Source organism: Chelonoidis abingdonii, chromosome 7 (genome assembly GCF_003597395.2).
Source record: "Chelonoidis abingdonii isolate Lonesome George chromosome 7, CheloAbing_2.0, whole genome shotgun sequence".
NCBI lineage: Eukaryota > Metazoa > Chordata > Testudines > Testudinidae > Chelonoidis > Chelonoidis abingdonii.
The window spans coordinates 102,381,041-102,404,383 of NC_133775.1; the positions used below are offsets into that span (position 1 = coordinate 102,381,041).

The 23,343-nt window shown below is 42.1% G+C and overlaps 1 protein-coding gene across 1 annotated transcript in view; it reads right to left on the bottom strand.

Moving 5' to 3' along the window:
* Positions 1–23,343, bottom strand: part of COL23A1 (collagen type XXIII alpha 1 chain) — a 340,946-nt gene that overhangs the window by 42,756 nt on the left and 274,847 nt on the right. The window contains exons 5-7 of the mRNA XM_075068309.1: positions 11,044–11,070; positions 7,366–7,392; positions 6,334–6,360 (exon numbers count right to left, since the gene is read on the bottom strand). Coding sequence (XP_074924410.1) covers positions 6,334–6,360; positions 7,366–7,392; positions 11,044–11,070 — 81 coding nt within the window. The remainder of the gene's footprint in view (positions 1–6,333; positions 6,361–7,365; positions 7,393–11,043; positions 11,071–23,343) is intronic.

Here is a 23,343-nt window from a genome sequence, read left to right on the forward strand (position 1 = left end):
ATTTTAGTAGTTAATTTTTATCTGCATTGATCTCATTTTCATTGTTTGTTTTCGAGAATATTCATGAGTATTTATTTTTTCCAGTCTTTCCATACTCAACATAGAGATACTATTTTTGTATTAAGCTTTACATTAAATAGGCCCTCTTCCCAGCCATGCTGTTTTACAGATCAGGCTCTTATTGGATACATTACCAGTTATTTATCCTTTTTGATTATTACCACCAATTATTTATTCTATCTGATTCTTTTTGATCATCATCATGCAGAGCTGTGATACAGCTTCCTCTATCAGCGAGGAAACAAAGTTACCACTGAGACAGTAGAGATAATAGACTAAAAAGCAACAGAGTCCTGTGGCACCATATAGACTAACAGATATATTGGAGCATAAGCTTTCGTGGGTGAATACCCACTTCGTCAGATGCATGTCGTGGAAATTACCTGCTTCTGGAAATTTCCACAACATGCGTCTAACGAAGTGGGTATTCACCCACGAAAGCTCATGCTCCAATATGTCTGTTAGTCTATAAGGTGCCACAGGACTCTCTGTCGCTTTTTACAGATCCAGACTAACACGGCTGCCCCTCTGATACAATACAGACTAAGTTATGGAAACAGAACTACTTTAGGCCAGATGGTATCAAAGGACAATAAGTTTTAGGGACAGGAACAGAGATCCTGAGCAGTGAGTAAGTACCTTAGAAAGCCAGACACATCTGATTTATTTGTGAACCACAAACTTTTAGCACCAGAATCTGATTGCTTAACTGTGCTGCCGATTCCCCAGGGACACAACACAATGAGAAATTGGGGCACAAACAGATTTCATAACACAGACACTTCTGAATGCACATTGTTTTTACATGTAATTGACAACATCTGTGAATTGTTTTCAGCCTATTTTTAGTTATATAAGACAACTGCTGCACAATCACTCAGAAGGTTTTGTAGTTAATCCATCACCACCGACACTCCAGAAAACAGCAGAGCAGCTCATTGGAGAGTCAAACCTCATCAATCACTAGACTCTTGTGTTTTTCTCTTGTCAGACAGGATCTCCTTGTTTGTTTGGCACTTTTTTAATCTAGCAGAAAAAAGCATAAGGAGATCCAATGATTGGAAGATGAAGCTAGATAAATTCAGACTAACCAGAAGGTGCAATTTTTAACACTACAGGTGACAAACCACTGGAACAAGCTACCCAAGCTTGTGATGGATTCTCCATCACTTGCAGTCTTTAAGACAAGACTGGATATCTTTCTACAACATATACTATAGCACAAAGAGAAGCTATGGGGTGGATGTCAACGTTACTGGGTAAGGTTCTCCAGCCTATGTTCTGTACGAGGTCAGACAATGGTCATAGTTGTCCCTTCTGGCCTTAATAATAATCTCTTCTGTAATTCACATAGGCCCTGATCTTGCATTGTGGTCCATGTAGGCCATTATGGGTTTCTATTTGGACAGAATGGTGTTTCTGTTCAGAGCCACAGAGTTCATAATCTGGAATCAGGGTCAAAGGGTAGAAACTACATCCAGCCCAAGGCTCACACCCCACTTAGACCATATTTTGAGGACTTGAGTGGGAATTTAAATGGTGCCTAAGCCTGGTGCTGACCCTCTGCACAGGGGTGAACTTCATCCAAAGAGAAAAAGAACAAATCTTGGAATCCAAATCTGCTCTAGGTGTTTTGAGGATGGCGGGTTAAGCATTTCAAAAGGACCTAAGTAACTTAGGAGCCTAAATCTCCATTTAAAAGTCAATGAAACTTTGACTTGGGCACTCAGGAGACACTTTTGAAAAATGAGACAAGCTCCCAACTAACTTAGAAGCCTTCGAAAATTTTACCCTGAATTGTCAGTTTACCTCAGTCACTGTGACACCAAGTAGGTTTATAAAATGACATCCAACCTTAGGAGCCTGATTCTGCGGAATGCCGAGTGCCACAACACCTTGTCAGAAGAAGCCCTAAACTTTTTAGCTCTGATTCAGAACTTTCAGTAAACATTTAACAAGCAATTATCTCTGCACCATATCAAATAAAGCAAAATATTCCTCATGAGGATGAGAAAAAAAACACAAAGATCATTCCTACGTCTCTTTCCCACCACACATAGCCAGTAAGTGTATTCCTGGTAACCTGATCTCACCTCTGAGTTATACAGGAGGAGTTTATATAATTTTTAGGGCTGTCAAGCGATTAAAAAAATTAACTGTGATTAATCACACTGTTAAACAATAGTAGAATACCATTTATTTAAATATCTTTGGGTGTTTTCTACATTTTCAAATACATTGATTTCAATTACAACACAGAATACAAAGTGTACAATCCTCACTTTATATTTATTTTTGATTATAAGTATTTGCACTGTAAAAAACCAAAAGAAATCGTTTTTTTCAATTCACTTAATACAAGTACTGTAGTGCAATCTTTTTATCATGAAAGTTGAACTTATGAATGTAGAATTGTGTACAGAAAACCTACATTCAAAAATAAAACAATGTAAAATTTGAGAGCCTGCAAGTCCACTCAGTCCTACTTCTCGTTCATCCAATCGCTCAGAGAAACAAGTTCATTTACATTTGCAGGAGATAATGTTGCATGCTTCCTGTTTACAATGTCACCTGAAAGTGAGAACAGGTGTTCTCATGGCACTGTTGTAGCCAGTGTTGCAAGAAACTTAAGTGTCAGATGTGCTAAAGATTCATATGCCCCTTCATGCTTCAACCATCATTCCAGGAGACATGCATCCATGCTGATGAAGAATTCTGCTCAATAAGAATCCAAAGCAATGTGGACTGACACATGTTCATTTTCATTATGTGAGTCAGATGCCACCAGCAGAAGGTTGATTTTCTTTTTTGGTGATTTGGGTCTGTAGTTTCTCAATTGGAGTATTGCTCTTTTAAGACATCTGAAAGCATGTGCCACACCTCGCTCCTCTCAGTTTTTGGAAGGCACTTCAGATTCTTAAACCCTGGGTTGAGTGCTGTAGCTATCTTTAGAAATCTCACATTGGTATCTTCTTTGCGTTTTGTGAAATCTGTAGCGAAAGTGTTCTTAAAATGAACAACATGTGTTGGGTCATCACCCAGACTCTAGAACGTGAAATATATGGCAGAATGCAGGTACAACAGAGCAGGAGACATAATTCTCCCCCAAGAAGTTCAGTCACAAATTTAATTAACACATTTTTTTAATGAGCGTCATCAGCACGGAAGCATATCCTCTGGAACGGTGCTGAAGCATGAAGGGGCATACAAATGTTTAGCATACCCGGCACATAAATACCTTGCAACGTTAGCTACAAAAGTGCCATGCAAATGCCTGTTCTCACTTTCTGGTGACATTGTTAATAAGAAGACGGCAGCAGTATCTCCTGTAAATGTAAACAAACTTGTTTGTCTTAGCAATTGTCTGAACAAGAAGTAGGATTGAGTGGACTCTGTAGGCTCTAAAGTTTTACATTGTTTTGGTTTTGAGTGCAATTATGCACTTTCATGGCAAAGGGACTGCACTACAGTACTTGCATGAGGTGAATTGGAAAATACTATTTCTTTTGTTTATCATTTTTTCAGTGCAAATATTTGTAATAAGAAACAATACACACTGATTTCAATTACAATACAGAATTTAATATATTTGAAAATATAGAAAAACATCCAAAATATTTCATAAATTTAAATTGGTATCCTATTGTTTAACAGTTCGATTTAAGCTGATTAATCATGAGTTAATGATGATTAATAGACAGCCCTAATAATTTTGTTTGTAAATAAAGAAAAAATTTCATTCTTCACCCCAGCGATGCAGAAAGACCCTATCACAAAATACCAGAATCCACAACTGCACGGTGACAAGATCCACCAGAGCTTTAAACCCTCTTTTTAAGGTGCACTCAAATTTAATTCTAATAGTCTGCTGGCTCAGTTTAACAGGGGCTCTGTTTTCCCTCTCAGACACACACCTAAAACACTTCTGCTGCAGAACACAGTTCATTGCAGCAAGTTCCCAAGAATAAGCTTGTGAGGAAACAAAAGGGAACTCTGCAAATCAACTATCAATTTCCCTAGAAACTGTTGTTCTATACAGACAATGATAGCGTATCCCAGGGGTTTGCAACCTTTTAGAAGTGGTGTGCCGTGTCTTCATTTATTCACTTTAATTTAAGGTTTCGCATGCCAGTCATACATTTGAACGTTTTTAGAAGGTCTCTTTCTATAAGTCTACAATATATAACTAAACTACTGTTGTATGTAAAGTAAATAAGTTTTTTAAAATGTTTAAGAAGCTTCATTTAAAATTAAATTAAAATGCAGAGCCCCCCGGACCGGCAGGACCCGGGTAGTGTGAGTGCCACTGAAAATCAACTTATGTGCCACCTTCGGCACACGTGCCATAGGTTGCCTACCCCTGGCATATCCTCACAATACACTTCCCACAGACAGTGCTGTGCAGTAACAGAGTAATTACCACACAAGTGTTCATTTAATTGGGTAATATGGAAAAGCCACTGGGGTGGTCTAAAGTTCCCTCCCCTTTTCAGGCCCCTTCACTTTATCCACTCTTCTCTCCTTCATGTCCCTACGTTGTGATTGCTGCTCGTTCCTCTGGGGGATGGACACCACTCCCTCTGGACGCCTACTCCTGATACAGCAGAGAGGTATTAGTACAGACTCTACCCTTCCTGCTGAGCACACTGCAAACCAAAGTTCACTTCTGAATCTCAAGGGTCCACCTACCACATTCTGCTGGGTAGCTGGGCAGCCCTCATTTTGGTGTGATTTTTTTCAAGGCCTACGCATCTTTGATTGTGATCTCATAATTGGCGGGAATTTGTTTCTCTGCTCCCTATGTGCAGACTGTGACCAGCTCACATGCTGCCTAGCCATCAGTAATTAATACTCTTTGTTAAAATGATAATATTAACTGTGTACTACAATCAGAGTGGCGTGGCATATTCCGAGACTCCACAGATGAAGAGTTTGGAGGAAGCCTGGGGTCCTAGATCTTCTTAAAGTGACAGAACCACTAACAACAACCTCTTCCAGCCTCGAAGGAAAGCCGCCAGAATGCAAGAGAGACGCAGTCTGAACACAGCGGTGCAAAGGAGAATGTTGTATATTTAACAATCAGGAAGGACTTATACGGGTTTCCTTAGCAAAATGCTTACCCTGCATTTAAACACAAAAAGAAGATTCCAAGAAACCACACATCAAAGCAGCAACCGAGCCATCTTCCAACAGCCAACTCCTAGGTTATCACTCTGTGTCAGCCTCTAGGCTTAGAGAGGTGCACGCTAATTTTACAATCTTGAGCATTCCCAGGCACATCTGGCAGACATAGGAACTCCAGCTCAGCCTGTCTCTATACATTGCAGGCTAATTAAACTTTTACTCACTTGAGTAAAACATAGTACTGTGGAAAGCACATGTCTGATGGCAACCGCACCACGTCTTATTTCTTGACATGTTAAGCCTTCACTTACCATACCTGTAACCAGCTGCTCCATTCTAGTTAGAGGATTGATCCCACATATTTGTTGAAGGAACCTACACTGTTCTATTTTAAATGACTTACTTCACAGGTTAGAAACAATAGGCATTTGTGTCATTCTCACAACAGGTCATTAATTTCCATACGTTATGGCAGAAACTTTTCTCTCTCCTCACTTGGGCTGGTTACCTTTATCCTCAATCAGAGACAGCCCAGAGCAATTACAAGTGAGTGAGAATAGATCATGGAATGAATCCACAAGAATGGGAGAGACACAGAGAGATTATAACACCAATAACCTCACTGGTACCTCACACTGCCACATGTGTCTCTTGTATCTACTTGCTGTCTCTCATCAAATACTTACATTGTAAACTCTGTAGGGTGGGAATAGAGTCTTTTTCACCATATGTATGGGTACAGTGTCTAGCACAGAGAGGGCCCTGATCCCTGACTGACGACTCTAGGTATGACCACACTACAAATAAAGAACAATAGTTGTCTCAACTGAAACATGGAAGCTGATGGTATTTCTTTGTGCTCTTTTCTCAAACAAAAGAAGATCTAGTAATGGGAAACCGATACAAAAGTGACCTGGGCTCATAGGACTGAAGGTTCTTAACTAAAGCTTTCATGTCTCCAGTCCATAATTATCTGGGGAAAAAAAAATGATGCCCAAGAATCAATACTGATGGTAGAATACAATGTTTTCTAAATCTTCACTGCATTATAGCTTGCACTAACAAATATTACACATAGATTTGCTTTCCTTTATCATAGTGGGGTTTGGTTGTATTTTAGAAAAACAAGTGAGTGCTACTGGTACTTACCTTTGGGCCGATGTCCCCTTGTTCACCCTACATGTCACACAAAACAGCAAGGTACAGCAATCAGAGTTCAAACCTCAGACATGCAAGACAGAGTGCAAGGCCAGTAGACTGTGGAACAAATGGTACTCCCAGGGAAATGGCAAGAACCCTATAGCCAGCGGCGGCTCTATGTATTTTGCCCCCCCAAGCATGGCAGACAGGCAGCTTTCGGCGGCATGCCTGAGGGAGCTCCACCGGTCCCGCGCCTTCAGTGTACCCGCTGCTGAATTGCTGTTGAAACTGCGGGACCGGTGGACCTCCCGCAAGCATGCTGCTGAAGGCAGCCTGACTGCTGCTCTCACAGCAACTGGCAGGCCACCCCAGGCATGCGCTTGGTGTGCTGGTGCCTGGAGCCACCCCTGCCCATAGCTTAACTCACTCAAAACCAGGCCGGACAAAGCCTTGAGACAATGTGACAGGGAACAATTCTGCATTGGCAAGAGATGAGCAGATAATTCAGGTATTTTCCATTTCTAAGGCTCCCACAGCCACTGCCTGTAACCTACATGGAAAAATGGTGCCTGGTCTAAGATAGTTTTGTAACAGTAGCCACCTTTCCATGGCTTTTCTAATTCTCAGTGGGGGGAGATAGAGCATAACATGGAAAAAGGAGAGCACAACCACTAAGCTGTCTGTGCTGCTGGAGAAAAGGATGGCATGTGGATGTCTCAAGTTGTATGGGGATGCTTGTATGCTTGGAAGAGTTAGCATCTGCTAATTCTTTCCCCCGCTGAAGAGAGCGTGACACTATTTCTACCCTGTCATTTCAGAACATTTCCTGCTGTAACTTTGTCCCTTCCATGGATTTTGCCAAGCTAAAGGGAGAATTTAGCCTTATGGCTCCATGCGCACTATGAAACAATTAGAAGACAGGACTCTACCATATTAGGTATTCTTAACTAAAAAAATCCCAGTGCCCAGGAAACAATAAGTATTTGTTAATGCACTGTAGAGGGCTTTTAAAAGATGCATTTTGGTGAGTTTAGTCTTTACCTTTTCCCCTTTTGGTCCAGGAGGTCCCTGCAAATATAAGCGAGAGCAGAATAAGAAAGCAGCATACATGATCAGCACACACGTCTTTGCTCTAGTGTCTTGACTAGAAAGAATAAGATTCTTTAGTCATAATTTGATTCCCATTCAACTCTATTTCTCTTTTTTTATTAAGCTACATGTTGTTTTACATAAAAGATGCATGTCTAATGAAGCACCCATGAGATCACCATTCTGTTTCCCTCTCAGCAGCAGGAAACCCCCAGACTAAAGAACAGAAAAAGCATTTTAATCTGCATCTCCAACACACATGATATTGATATTGACTATAAGCAAGACATTGCTTGAGCTATTAAACCATTTCTAGAAACACATGCTCAGTGTGTCATTCCAGGTATGTTATTCCCAATTATATAACTGTTTGAAACATGTAAGGAGGGCAGGCTGCTTTCTTTGGCCTATTTGTTGTTCCCCCAAAATGGGCAGGAAGAGATGGGTTAGTTAGAGCCCCAAAGAGCCATGAAAAATGCTCTGATGTGTGTTTCACTCAAGTTATAAGGCAAAAGAAGAATTTCATTTCTATTCAGCACAATTAATGGCATGAACATTAGCTAAAGCAAGACCTCATGTGCCACAGAGTGGGGAGGAGCCAGTAAGTCAAAAGGGAGGCACAATGGCAGAAGGATCTGCCAGCTTGCACAGCAGTCCATTCGCTGCAAGGCTGGCCTCGGGCCATAGTGTTGGCCCCTTATTTTCAAGGGCATTCCATGGACAAGCTCAGGAGCGCCTTGGTGTCAGTATAGCCATTTGATGGGCTATGTTTGCTTTTCCTTCCCATTTGGTTTTTGCCTCCCCAGAGGAGTCTCTTCCAGCCTTGGGGCTTGAATTTAACTTCTGACCATCAACATCAACACACGCACAGAGAGGAGAATGGATCCTGTACTGCATGTTGTATGTGTTAGTGGTTTCTGTTTCTTCTTTTAATTTATGGGTCTTCTTTTGCCTTAGGGTTTTGCTAATTTAAGGCCAGATCCCATTGGACAGCAGAATGCTCAGCATGTTGCACAACCCAGGCCCCTAGATTCTTGGGTTTGGATTTTTTTTTAAAACCACATTTGCCTTTTTTCTATTCCCATGTGTTCTCTGTAGGAATGGGCAAAAGCCAGAAGGGGCTGGCTCTTCAAAACTACTTCAAGATATTCACATCCAGTGACCATTCCCACCCTTCCCACTGCCACCAAAGCATGAGGTGGGTTCGGAGTATGTAAAATGGTTCCAGTCTAAGTCTATTGCTATGTTTTTCTTTTTCCCCCTCCCCCTTTCTTCCTTAAGGACCAAAAAAGTGAGGTTTTTTTTTTAAACATTTTCAACATTTGTTGAAATTAAAAGCATTACTGCTAAAGAAATTAATATGATTTGGAAAGAGAAAAATCAGATTCACTTGTTCTCCTTTTAGGCCAAGAAAACCCGGTAATTTTATTTTATTTTTTAAAGAAAAAAGTTAACCATCAAACATTTCTGGTGGGGAAAAAGCCTTAGAACAACAAGTATGGGCCATGAGCTGCAATTTTGCAGGAGAGTCCATGCTGATGGATGCGAAGAGCCACATTGCAGGGGATTTAGGAGTCTGCCTCTGGAGCCTGTTGCAAGATCAGGGTTATAGCCTATATTTGCTCTACACATGGACCTCCTACTTACAGACATTCATAGATTTTAAGGCCAGAAGCAGCCATTACGATGATGTAGCCTGACATCCTGCCTCTCTGTATGTCGGTGGATGTTTACTACGTGAACCAAAGGAATTACTGGCCTGTAGAAAAGCAGATCACACTATAAAACACGTGGGTTTCATGCCCCTCTCCTCACACAGAGTCTTATCCTGCAAACATTTGATTCCATGTGTATGCTGACAACAAAGGAGCCTAGGGAAATCTATTCAAACTTCTTGGCTAAAATTTCCAAGGAGCCAAAGGAAATTAGGCATTTAGGGCCAGATTTTAAAAAGGTATTAAGGTACCTAAATAGGTGCCAACTGTGATGTTCAAAAGCACCTAAATCCCATGGAAATCAATGGAAGTTAGGTGCCCAGATGCTTTTGACAATCCCACGAAGCACCTACCTGCAGCTTTTGGCACTAGATACCTTTAGAATCTGGCCCTTAGGTCTCTCAGCCCCTTTGAAAATCCTATCCTGTGTGTCCTGAAAACGGTGCTGGAAAACACACAAGACCTGGCTCTTTCATGAAACTTCTGCTTATTTTTTTTCCAGATAGACCAAAAAATATTGAGAACAGCACAGAAAATTAATTTTGTGTATATAGCTATAAAAATAAACACCAACTTTTTCAACACTTCAAAAAAGTTCAATTCTGGATTCGTTTGAATAATAGGCAAATACTCTCATACTGATCTAACTGGTTGGTTCACCCCCAATTGTTTTCTACCACTAGTCTTTTTTTTAATATAGCAACAGAAATAGAGCATATTTGCAGCTATAATGAAACACTCCAAAAGTGGCTAACAAAATATCTAGAATGACTTTGCAACTGAACGAATGAGCCTCTACTACCTTTCTCAATATAGTCACTTAATGATTTGTAGCTTGAAAAGATTTCAAATGCGGCCCTCTAGTGACCATGGAAGGAAATGCAGTTTGAAAACAAAATACAAGTGACAGTTCTTAAATATCCTTTATGAAAAAAATCAGAACTGACCAAAGTTCAGTCAGTGTGTTATCAAAAGGCTCTGATTTTGTAAAGACAATAAGGAGACATGTACCTGGATTTCCAATAGGCTTCCAAGCAAAAGAAAGAAGTCAAGAGAACATCGTGTAAAAATGAATTCCAGACTGCGCCCCATCCCAATAATTCACAAAATGCTACTTCAATAATCGTGCACACTGAGACCAGTTCCAAACCACTCTGGAGAAATGTACACCCCTACTCAGCACTGTGTGTATTCAGAAAGACTGGTCACTTTTGCAGTTTAAATATTTTATTATGACTTTTTACTCCCAGCATAGCACCCAGCTAAGAGTGTGCACTTGATTCTGTTCCCTCCAGTGCATCAATGGAGTTGTTTTTTAAGTTCCAGTTACAGGAACAATCTGTGCAAACACATGGAAAGCAATGGGGTTCATCAGATGTTACTGAGGGCATAATTTGCTTTACCAGAGATTATGTTCAAGAAGGAAAGAACCCAATTTTGCTTCCCAACCAGTCCCAAATTGAGTTTATAGGGCTGGCGCTTAGAAAGGTACATCTTTTTATTTGTAAACTCAGCATATATAACACTGAGACTCAAAAGCCACAGAACTCCAGAATGACAGCGTTATGTTACAGTCACCTTTCAGAGTAAAAGCTCACAGAGGCCCCGATCCTGTAAAAACTTACAAAAGTGCTGAACTTTATATACTGTGATTAGTCCCATTGAAGTCAACAGGGTTTCACCTGAGTGCTACAATTTGCCCAGATGCTACCAATTGCAGGATCAGGGCCTATAGGATCCAATACAGTTAGGATCTTGTAAATCCTAAAATCAGTCTGTGTTACAAAACAGAGTGACCTTGCTGTACTGCACCTTGTAATAATTATAATGCAGAGCTCCATTACTACAATATTTGGCTCTGCATGTACGTGTTTCATGGATAAATGGTACATTTGACACTTAACACACTACTTACTGGCTTGCCATCCAAACCAAGGGGACCCTGAAAAGGGAAGCAAAGATACCAGATTACAAAAGGAGATTAATTTGGGAATGCAGCTATTTCAGTCATGCTCTAAAAGAGGCTCTAGATTAGATCTAGTGCATTGTGGATTATATTAACAGATCTTATCACTGTTTCAAGAGTCAATAATATTTCTCAAGAGAACAATAAAATAAAGGATGTCAAGTAATATATAATAGAGAGTATGAGAGGGTGTGAAAAGAAACAAAGGCCCGGTGAGAAGAATAAGATGACTCCCTTCAGGCATGGTGCTTACATCTGTCAGGGATTTTTAAAGCACCGAGCAGAGCAGCACAGAACCCAGGAAGGATCCCGCGTGTGACTCAACGTCAGAACTGGGCCTTTATTTTTTAAAACAATAGGGACAATAATTTATCATTTACTAGATTCTATGGGCCACCTATTGCCTTGCATCATTCCCGCTGACAGCAACGGGAGTCCCGCTGTGCAGAGAGGCAGCATGTAGCATGGTATTTTAGTCCCCGATCCCACGCACACTTAGATGGATGCTCAGCTTTACTCACCAGAGTAGTTGCATAAAGTCAGATGCATGAATAAGTGTTGCAGGATTGGGGCCTTAGCAATCTTAACTATTCTTTAAATCTACCCTTCTAGGATTCCCGAAGGAAATGCACAGTAAGTACCCCGAGTAAAGGTTGATTTATTATTTACAATCACTTCATCCCTTATATGGCTGTTAAATGTCATTAAACATATTAGGTCAAATTGTATCTGGCCCTTGAGTGAGTGTACATGAGAAGGGGAGTGTGTAGGTCCTGAGCACCAGGCTACCGCTGCTGTCTAGGAGAACCTGTGCAAACGCACTGACTTTAGTCCTGCTACTCCTCCATTAGAGCAGTTGAATAGTTGCAGTAAATCCCTGGAAGGACAGTGCTCTTTAGGGTTGCCCAGAGGATTCAGGGGGCTTGGGGCAAAGCGGGGGAGCTGCGGCGATTGTACTCACCTGGTGGCAGTCTGGGTCTTCGGCAGCACTGAAGGGCTCCCCACCGCCGTAATGCCGCCGAAGACCCGGACCCCCGGGCCAGGGCTCGCAGGGCCCCTACGAGGCCCAGGGCAAATTGCCCCACTTGCCCCCACCTCTGGGCAGCCCTGGTTCTGTTACCGGCTGGTCTACTTGCCACCCAAATAACTTTGTATCTTCTGTAATTTGATTTATAACCATCTCCTGAACGGATAAGGGACTGAGGTGCCGATTCACTTGGCACCTGCTCACAGCCTTCAAAAGGGGGTTAAATATAGGCCTATCTTTAAGCATGTGCTTTAAACACTTTGTTAGGTAGGAATGGACTTAAGCATGTATGAAATACTTTGCTGAATCAGGGCCTTAACAGGTTAGTTTTAAACAACTGTGCCTTGGAGCATAGCGATTCTCCAGTGGCAAAGTCTAATCCAGCTCAGCAGCATGGCTTGCCGTTCTGCAGTTATTTCACATGCCATTTATGGTTCAACTTCTGTTGGTCCAATAAAAGATTAATATCACTCACCTGGTCTCTCTCATATCCCCGGACCAACACGACTACAACAACACTGCAAACAACTTTATGGTTCAGCCTTTTCCCTATGATGGTGAGCAGCTGTCACTATGTCATGTGAGAAACCCAACTACAAGACTTTGACACAAGAACCATGTGCTCCATATACTCATGCAGATGAATTGCTCATTTGTATCCCCAAACATGCAATTTTGATCTACCGTATGTTCTTATCACTGAATGTGATGTTGCTTTCCTCATTTCACGGTAATATAAGGGCCATGGTCTCTAAGTTATAGAAGAGCATTGATTCCAAGCTATAATTCCACACCACAGCTACAGCTGTATGACATATTTCTCACCTCTCTCTCTCTCTCTAAGCAACACTGGGCTGAATTCTACTCTCGCATGACAGTGATATAAATTTGGAGTAACTCTTTTGAAGCAAACAAAGTTTGGATCACTCCTGTACAACAATATATTGTCACAATTCTCCAGATTTCATAAAGCAAAAAAAGGGTAAAACAATTCAGTTCAGCTCAGAGTCTTGTGATTTTTTTTCCAATTAAATACAACAAGTCAAAAATTGTGTAAGAGAATCCCAAGCAATACATTAAAAAATCTCTTTCCACCTAAACATCTGTTAACTTTGGAAGTAATCTTGAAAAAGTGTGATTCTGTTTTCCTTTATCTGTACACATTCTAGAGATTTTGTATGGTGTTTTAATCGTAAGAACAACATTACCCAGTGAACTTTTTTCTGTTTTTTAACCAAATGAAAGGCAAACGGACATCAGAGAAGAATTCACATGGCACGCAGAACTGGTTACATTTTGGTAGAGCCTGATATAGAGTAGTTCTGGAACCTGGAGCAAATTCTAGTTTTCAGAAGAAAGTTATAAAAAAAAAAAATCATGCAAGAATTTAAAGATGCAAACCATTTCATTTCAAATCCCAATCCAACTGCTTTTAATTGCTATTTTGTACCAAACACACAAGCAGTATCCAAAAGGGATAGGAAGGGTGGTTCTCTTAAGGGAAAACATTGTGTTTGTGGGGAGGTGTTTAATTAGTGATTGGTACAAAAGGCACCTTAGACCAGATTTCCAAGGGGTCCTCATCCCAGCTCTGACATCTGAGTGCCCCCAAACTGAAATTTGAACTTCACACCTGTGCAGAGAGCCAGCTCAAGGCCTGTGAAACATTCATGCCTTTGGCCTGGTTTACACCTAAGCTATGCTGCTCAAGAGAGGCCCAGAGAGAGACGCAGTTAAGCCAACCTAAGCCCTGGGGTACAGACTGCTAGGGTGATAGAAGAATTCAAACAACAAATTAGAATTCTGATGCTGGTACAAAAGCAACAGTGTCAGCCGGCAGCTCCAATGCCTGCACATCCCCACCCTCGAGTGCCAGTCCTCATCCTATACTGCATTGTTCTCATATGATGCTGTGGCAGGGGTTGGCAGACAGAGGAGTGGCACTTTCTCCCTGAATATAATAAAGACCCTTAGCTGCTCGCTTTAGGACTGTCCAGCAAGTATTAGGAAGTTCCTCCAGCATATGCTATAAGAGGGAGGTGTTCCAAAGAGTGCTACAATCCAGCTGTTGCAAGAAGCCAGAAACAACTTGGGAGAAGCAGGAAAAAGCCCTTTTGAGAGCCTCCAACCTTGGCAATACAAAGCCATCCTCTTTGTTTTACATTTAGAGACCCAGCTAAAGGAAGCCTATTGAACTCTTCAGGCCTGAGTCCCATCCCACTTACACTAACCTAGCTCTGACTTCACTGTAGTTATTCTCCATTAACAAACATCAGCAGGGTCTGTCCCTTAGTTTACACACTTCACTGTGGGAACATGATTTATTTTGTTCTGACCAGGCTTGGTGTTCATTAGTCAGCAATACTGCAGATCTCAGGGATACTGGTCCTGTACTCACCCTTGGCTCACCTGACCCATCATACAGCCCCACTATACTGAGGAGGAAAGTCATGGCAGCTGCATATATAGTTATTATCAGGACTAATGCTGGTTTCAGCCAGGTAAGCCTGTTGCAAACTCCTGGATGCAAGGGCGGAGTAAGGATGTTGCAAACATTCTGAGATGCCTTTCACACCCATAGGTCAGCAATGAAGAACTAAAGTAAAGTAGCAAGGTGATGTAACTTAAGTTTCATTTGATCTTGATACAACTTCTGTGTATGTAAAAGGCTACATTAGTGTCTTCCAACATTATGAATTAAGTCTCTAAAATATTATGCTGCTCTGAAAATTTATAAGCAAGTTCTCCAGCTGGAAAGGAATTTACCACATTTTCTCCACCCGTACCCCCCTGCTTTTGTAGAACTTATGATTTAAACCCAAAAAGCTAGAGAGTCTATTTTTTAATGACTGCATAACTAAAAATACCTTCATTTACAAAAGAACCTGCACTCGTCATGTTTCATGTCAGCGTATTTGCATAAAAATACTTTCACAAAGCAAATTATATTTTAAATGATTGAAATTAACCAGCATGGTATCCCCAAAAGGAATACTGTTCCACTTCTTAATATTTTCTGTATAAATCAAATGTTTTTCTTGTTAAAACTACTACAAAGAGCATCATTCCAAAGACAATCTTGGCGAATTCCTTATTGCCAGATTTAATAGGCAAAACAATTTGAATTTAATGGCATGCCTGATATGCATGCCGCTGAAATTTAAATACATTGCAGATGTTCACAGTTAAGCAGAGAGAATTTGCAAATATAAATATTTACACAACAGAGATGCCCCATAGGAAACACAACTGCCTTCTGAATGAAACTAAGCCAGAGGATTTGCTTTATTATCATGATTACTGTAATGCCCAGAGCATACAAGGCACGTTACAGATAGATAGAAGGCATGGGCTCTGCTCCTAAAGGCCCAGTTCTACAACCCAGTCTCATCCCACACAGATATCAACTCCTACAATGGAGTCCCACTCAAGCCAATGGGACTTGGCATGTGCACCTTTTTTCCAAGATCAGGCTTAATGCAGAGATGTGCAAGAACTGAGCAGCTTAAGGGCTATTCTAACTTGTGCCAATTTGTAATAGCAGCCTAATGAACATTACAGTGTTAAGGATCCCTGGAGCACAGTGCATTCTGGCCCTGCTTCTACCCCATCTGGTTTCCGAAATACCTGCTATACCACAGACTGAGGGAGGACTTTGCACCAAATCAGGATTCCTCATATAAGGTCTTTTTGTGCCACTCGAGCAATGCAAAATAACCGTAACATGGGTCAAAGAATTAACCGGCAGGACTTACACAAAAAGTAGCAGCACAAAACTTACTTCATCATATAAAAAAAATGCACCTGTGTATGGCCTTCAGAGAAACAGCAGCGATACCATCTTTGGCTCTTTAAATAGGCAAGGGAGATATTTAGTTTGAAAAATAACAGCAGGTGTGAGGGAAGAGAGAATTTTATCACAAAATAACATAGGTTTTGAAGTTGGCTACAGTCCCAGCATAACATAAAACAAGACTCGAGTGGACAAATGGCCACCCTCCAGCCAATGTACTGTGAGCATAATTCATTCCTCATTGCATGGACTCTCTCTGTCCTGATAGTAAATTAAGCAGGAAGATTTATGTCCCTAGCATTACTGCACCAGTGCTTAGAGAGAACAACACTTTGCATCTGCTGTACAGCTTTGAAAAGGCATTTACTACTCTCTAACCGACGATTACAGGGAGGGATTAGGCCAAGGTGTTGTGTACACAGTATCAGGTTGGAGGTGTATGAATTTCTCCATTTGACAGGAAGGCAAGATATCATGGGAATAAGGGATAAGTAAGAAGTAGTTATTTATTTAAACTGTCATATTATTGGAACGAAAGCTACTTCATGTCTTTGTTCAGAGGTCGGCAGCCCCATCACCATGAAAACAGAAGGAAACAGTAATTACAATGAATAGAGACTGCTCTCTCGCATTTGGAAGTGATGCTTGATTTAAGGGCCCCATGGGAAGTAAATGAATTTCACAGAGCCTGTGGCTTCTTAAGGAATTTGCACAGGATTCCACTTAACTTTATTCTTATGACAGCAACCTCTCTCCACACAGCCTAAAACAACGCAGGGCACTGAAAATGAGACATTTGCCTTCATTATCTATATGATCAGCAAGCCAACTTGTGAGCCTAAATTCTGGGGACATTTCAGTGTTTCTTTTGTTTTGTGATTATACTTCTATTTTGAGTCACACAGAATAAAGGAAATAGTTACCAGATGATTGTTTGTTCGGAGTAGGTGGCACAAATGCTTACTGATGAGTTGCTTTCTTGACAATCTTTTACCTCAAGCACATGGTGCTATTATGATCCCTTTTTGGCACTGTTCTGGATAGAGTCACAGCCAGTCTCTCGCTGTTAAGTTGACATATTGTACATCATTTTAAAGTATAAGGGAATTATGGGTTCCATGAAATCCATTCTCCTGGAACTCATGAAGTCCTGCATACAGTATCATATATGACCCCAAATAAACACTTTAAGAACTTCATTTCTTGGTTCCAAAGGGATTATTTGAGCAATGTTGCAAAAGGAAGCCCTTCACACTAATGAGAGAATTTCTAAAGCATTCCCTGGGGACTGGACTGCAGCCACCATCTTGCATTTTCCCTGGGAAAGAGTAAATCCTTTTAAAAAAGGCCACCTGTATTCACTTCACTCACAGAAGACACTAAAGATGGCTCTTGCCAGATCTGGTTGGGATCACAGGAGTCTCCAAATCCCCTGAGCTTGCCTCACAGGATTACCACATTTTCCTGATGGTGCTGTGTTCCATACCAGAAGTAAGAAGCAACAAACTCTCCCCACAGAGGTATCAGATGACACATAACAAAACCACCTCTGATAAGCCAGAGTTCTGCATTAAATGGAGATTCCTCACTCTGTTTTTAGGAAGATACACACCCAGACTGCAGAGCTCGATGTATCAGTTCTCTGATGGAAAAAGAGCAGAAAGCAACAATAAGTTGCTAGCACCAATATCCATGATACAAAACAAACAGGAGAATTCTGCAATTAAACTCAGCCGTTGCAGAGATTGTGTTATTTAATGGAGGTTGTACAGTCAAAGTGTTGTTAGAATCCAGTGTTGCAGCTTTACATACTAATTGCGAGGAAGCTTCACCCTGTTCTACCAAAGGAGCAGACACAACTGTCATAGAGCAATGGTTTTCAAACTGTGGGTTGTGACCCAGTACTGGGTCATGGAATGTCAGGCACTGGGTCTCCACAGCTCAGGTCAGCACCGTTGATCGGGCTGTTAAGAGTCTCATCGAAGGTGCTGGCCAGCTAAGGCAGGCTAGTGCCTACCTGTTCCGACACCGCACTGTGCCCTGAAAATGGCCACCAGCAGGTCCAATGGGAGCTGGGAGGCAGTGCCTGCTGGAGAGAGCCATGCGGAGCTGCTTGCGCACCTCCGCCTAGGAGCTGGACCTGCTGCTGGCCGCTTTCGGGGCACAGTGTGGTTCGTGGTGTCAGGACAGGCAGGATGTCTGCCTCTGCACCCAGGCTGCACCGCTGACTGGGAGCCACCCGAGGTAAGCCCACACCCCAACCCATGCCTCAATCCCCTGCCCCAGCCCTGAGCCCCCCCAAACCTGGATCCACTTCCTGCACCCCAATTTCCTCATCCCCAGCCCCACCCCAAAGCCTGCAACCCCCGTCTAGAGCCCTGACCCCCTCCTGCACCCTGAACCCCTCATTCCCAGCCCCACCCCACAACCCTCCTCCCCACATCCCCAATCCTCTGCTCCAGCCCTGAGCTTCTCCCACACCCCAAACCCCTCATCTCCAGCTCCGTTGGGTTGCGGGCATCAACAATTTTCTTCAACTGGGTCACCAGAAAAAAAGTTTGAAAACCACTGTCATGAGGACCAACAGACTTCACTAACACACTGAGAACATGATTGAGATGTTTAATTTTACAGAGAACATTACTTTATTGCTTGAACGGGTGTGTTCTCCAAAATGTTAAGGAAAATACCTGGAAGTGTAATGCTAAATATAAAAAAGGTAGTGACCTGAAAATGCAAAATTCTTGAAGACAGAAGCTAAAAGGGATTTCTGGGTTTGGGAATGAGACTGTGATCTTGAGTAGTTCCAACAACAGAACAATTTATTTCCTTCCACTCTCTCCAATGAAAATGGCAGAGTTTGAGGAGTAGTAGTAGCTTATGGCTAGCCCATGAACCAAGTCACTGTAAGCTCTGAAAGGAGAGCTCCAGCCTCCACCAAGATCTCAGAGCTCCAGCCTCCACCAAGATCTTCATTTCAGAAGCCACCACTCACTCATTTGTGCATCATATTGCACTAATTTTCCTCCAGAACAAAGTGCTTTTATGGGGGAACCAGTCCCAAGGCTCCCCTCAAATTTCTGAGATGTGAAATGACTTCCATATGTTCTGCACAGTTTTTTTTCAAGTGTTTGAACCTCGGTTGGTATTTCACCTACTCCCCAAACACAGGAGAGAACACAGATTCTGTGCTGTTTTAATGCAGGTAAGCCACTGTTTTGGAGCAGTGTTTCATGTAGGCATTTCATCCAGGTACCTCATCTCTTGATTCCTTTATATATATATTTTTTTTCTCCCCTATCCTTCCTTGATTTTCCAGTGCTGCTAGTTTCCAGCTGAGTTTCCTCCACATTTGCTGCACGGGAGTAAATCTTCAGCTTCCCTTGTGCAACAAGCAGAACCACCATCACAATTTCCACACACAAATGCACTGGAAGTAGGAAAGCAGACAACAGTGGAGTAGAACTGGCTGGGTAGCAATGTTCCAACACATCAGCCACTCCTCACAAAACAAACAGGGAATATCCAAGACTGGTAGCTTGAGCAGCACAGGAAAAAGGTATGACAGTAGGATGGGGGTAGACACACAAAGCTTAGCTTGTGTATACATTTGTCTTTCGAGGATGCTGGATCCTGATGTAGTCAATGCACTTCGTACTGGTGTGGAGGAGCAGGTTGGAGACAGGCTGTAAGTATCAGTGACCTCTGGTTGGGGACTACGGCAGTACTGGACACTGGTCTAAAGAGGTAAAATGAGAGATTTCGTAGCAAGCTCAGGTTTGAACACAAAAAAACCTCACTAAGAGTGGGTTTTATTTCAGAAGTTCTGGTTTAAGCAAGAAAACACTCATTTGGCCGAGGACTTTGTATTCCTTGCATTACAGCAAGTAAACTCCAAAGCAAATGCACAAGCCAACAAAGAGAGCAGATCTAATATTTCTTCAGAACTCCCTCCTTTGGTGTCTGGTCTGTAAAACCACTTTATCCTCTTCCCACGGGCAGAAGCTAGCCCCCTATCCTCCCAACACACTTAAGATGCTGAGCTGAACCAGGCCCAGCTGCACCTAATTAGCTCCCAAGCTGAGAGCATCTCCTTGAACTGATTCTCTGAACACTTGCTTGAAAGGTTACTCAAAAAGACCAGGGCCCCATCTAGCTTGACACTGTTTCCTCTGAGGGGCACCATCAAGATGGGGTATGGAAAGGATCATTTGAAGACCTGGGTGTGATGTCACGGGGGAAAGAGAGAACCAAGATTTGGCAGAACACCATCAGCAAGCCTGAAGAGTGTCCAGCCAGACCACACTTAGCCAGTGTCGTTAGAACTCTGGACACATGGGCACCACATTCAGAAAAAGAATGGGCAGGCAACTCATTGGGCCAAATTCATCTCTGGTGTAATTAAATGGACTTGCATAGAGTTACTCCTTTGGTCTGATGATATATGAAACATACACACCTTCAGAACCAGAGAAAGCGTTTATGCCTATGTCAAAACCTACCTCTGTAACCTGTACCAAACAATGCTCATCACCATAGAACCCAAGTGGCTACTACAGTCATCGCTGCTAAGACTCTCACTGCCTTGTTATGCCCACTGGAATAAAACAGGGATCAGAAAATGAATGCCACTGCAATGTCTCAACAGGGTGGGATGGGGCAGGGGGAGCTTTGTCTTCCCAATGGAAGAACCACCCCTAAATCCAAGCATAAACATCCTGCTTTCCCAGAGAGCTGGTCTTACAAAATTAAAGTTGTCCACACTTGTATTATCGTTAAATGAACATGGCAGAGAAATTCACAAATATGTTCGAGGGTAACTTTCTGCTTAAAGAGTTTTTCTAAAGTCACATGTCATTGACCTGGGCACAGCACAGAGAAATAAAAAAGTTATACTAAAACTGCAGTAAAAGACAATAAAACTAATGCTACTCTATAGATTACCTCCATCCCCTTGTATAAACGCATGTTTATGCCACGATGTAGGTCAGGTTCTCATTGAAAGAGAGATCCTGAAAGCATGTGCATGAGTGACTTTACTCACATAGGTAACCCCATTGAAGTAAACGGAACTTGTGTGAGTAAAACTACTCAAATGGGTGTTTACAGGATCAGCCCCTAAATTATAGTGTTATAAATCATGGTGAAGCTACCTAAGAAAACTAAGTGTTTAACACAGTAGCCAAAATCCTCATTGAAAGGATGGACACGGATTACAGCACATAAAACACAAACAGTGTCTTAAAATACCGACGAGTTAAACAGCTGCTTGGTATACTATTTCGTGCACAGAATGGTCTGTTGCTACGCAGTACCTGCAGCTCCGTTTCAGACAAACAGTTGCATCCTGAATATGCCCCGCTTAATACTCTAAAGGGATATCTTGAATTATTAGGACTAAGTGATTATCACACACATGTTGACAATTCATCAAATTATCAGACTGTCAAGTTATGAGTAACTTCTAAATTCTCCCTGTAAAAGCAGTTCTTTATGGTGTCACTGCTGGCATTCATATATCCTTCTTTTCAAAAAGTTTAGCTACTCCTGTGTCTTGGAGTATGTGCTTTTCTGGTACACTAATCAGGGCTGCTCAGAGAGGGGGGCAAGTGGGGCAATTTTCCCCAGGCCCCGGGCCCCACAGGGGCCCCCAGGAGAGTTTTTGGGGGCCCCGGAGCAGGGTCCTTCACTCGCTCCGGGGGCCCCGGAAAGCTTTCGCGGGGCCCGGTCCCCCAGAGCTTCTTCTGCTCCGGGTCTGCGGTGGGGGGTCCTTCTGCTCCGGTACCCGCTGCCAAAGTGCCCCGAAGACCCACGGCGGGAGGTCCTTCCGCCCCAGGACCCGCGAAGCGCCTGGCAATTCGGCGGTGGAGGGTCCTTTCACCCTGGGACCTGCCATCGAAGTGCCGAGTCTTTGGCGGCAATTCGGCGGCAGAGACCCCAGGCTCCCTGAATCCTCTGGGCGGCCCTGACACTAATAGAGTGTTCTTCATTAGCACTGGGGGTTCTCTGAGGCTTTATTCCTTGGCATATGTTATTCATTTCTTGTAGATCAGCCTGTGTACAGTCTTAACACATTTACTGGGTCTTACATAGGCTTTCCTGTGCTTAGTTATCTACACAAATTGAAATTCCTAAAAGCTCAGGGTAAAAAAAAGAAACTTGATTGGTTACGGACAAGGTTTAAGCTGCCCTCAATTCCATTATTCTGCTGTTCTACAGAGCTTCTGCATTAGGGAACTTACTAATGGGGATCAAGTTCCTTTTCTGCATTTACTCCTTTCCCTTCCAGACATAAGCTGCCCAACATTAGGCTTTAATTTTTGTCTTTAAAATTAGATTAAAAATGGAGTTTATTTCCCTTGCAAGTTGTGTTCCAGTTCTATTTCTACACACATATAACTGACTTCGGTCAGACAACCAGAGTTACAGCAGTGGCTCCCAAAGAAGATTTTAGCCCACTGTATGTATCTTTAAAAACTATTTCATTTATTTACTTATTTTTAAAAGAGAGTCTCATCTGTTCAGATACAGCACTTCATTACCAGGGCTGAGCATAACCTTACAAGTAATGTTCTTCCCAGTGAAGAAGTATTTAGAAAATTCATCTCCAACAACTCATTCTTCATTGGGCAGCTATTCAGAGAATGGAAGAAATGGCCCTATGTCACAGAAGCACTGCACTAGAGTCTCTTTTTGTTCTGTCTCTACAGCATCTAGCACAACGGCACCCTAGTCCATGACTAGGACTCCTAGGTGATTACTATTTATTTTTGTACTGCAGTAGCAACTTTCTCTCTCTTTTCTATTTTATTTTATTGAACAGTTTTGGGTAGGATCAATCATCAACTGATTCTATTAGCACAAGTGTCCATCGTAAGAAAAGGAGATTGTTACTACAGAGATTTAGGCTATTGTATTAGTTTGGGTAAGGTCTCTGAATTTCACCCATGCCTTCATTAGGATTCCTTGAATTTCTTAAAATTCAGCCAAAAGCGGCAAAAGTTCCAACTGGCCACAGGTAAGGACTTAATTCTGGTTTTCCTTTTCTCACTCTGGTCATTTCCCAGGAGCTCTCATCACAGTAAGAAATGAGTTAGGTGCACATGCAGCACTCATGACAACTATGGTTTATAAAACTCACTCAATCAAAATTACAAACTGAAGGAGCCAAATTAATAATGAACACCACTCCTGTCACTAATGCTGCAAGGAAAATTTAGAAAAAACAGGAGACAACTCTTTATTACACCACATACGTTTTGTAATTTGCTCCCTCTGTGCTTTCTATTCACAAGGCCATTTGCAAAAAGACAGACTCTTGGTTCTTGAATTCATCTGATCCTGGTGGCTTCTTTCCCAACTCAAAGACATAATCTTCTCATCTGCAACATCTCCATTAGTTGCTGTGAGATTATGATGTTACAGAAGG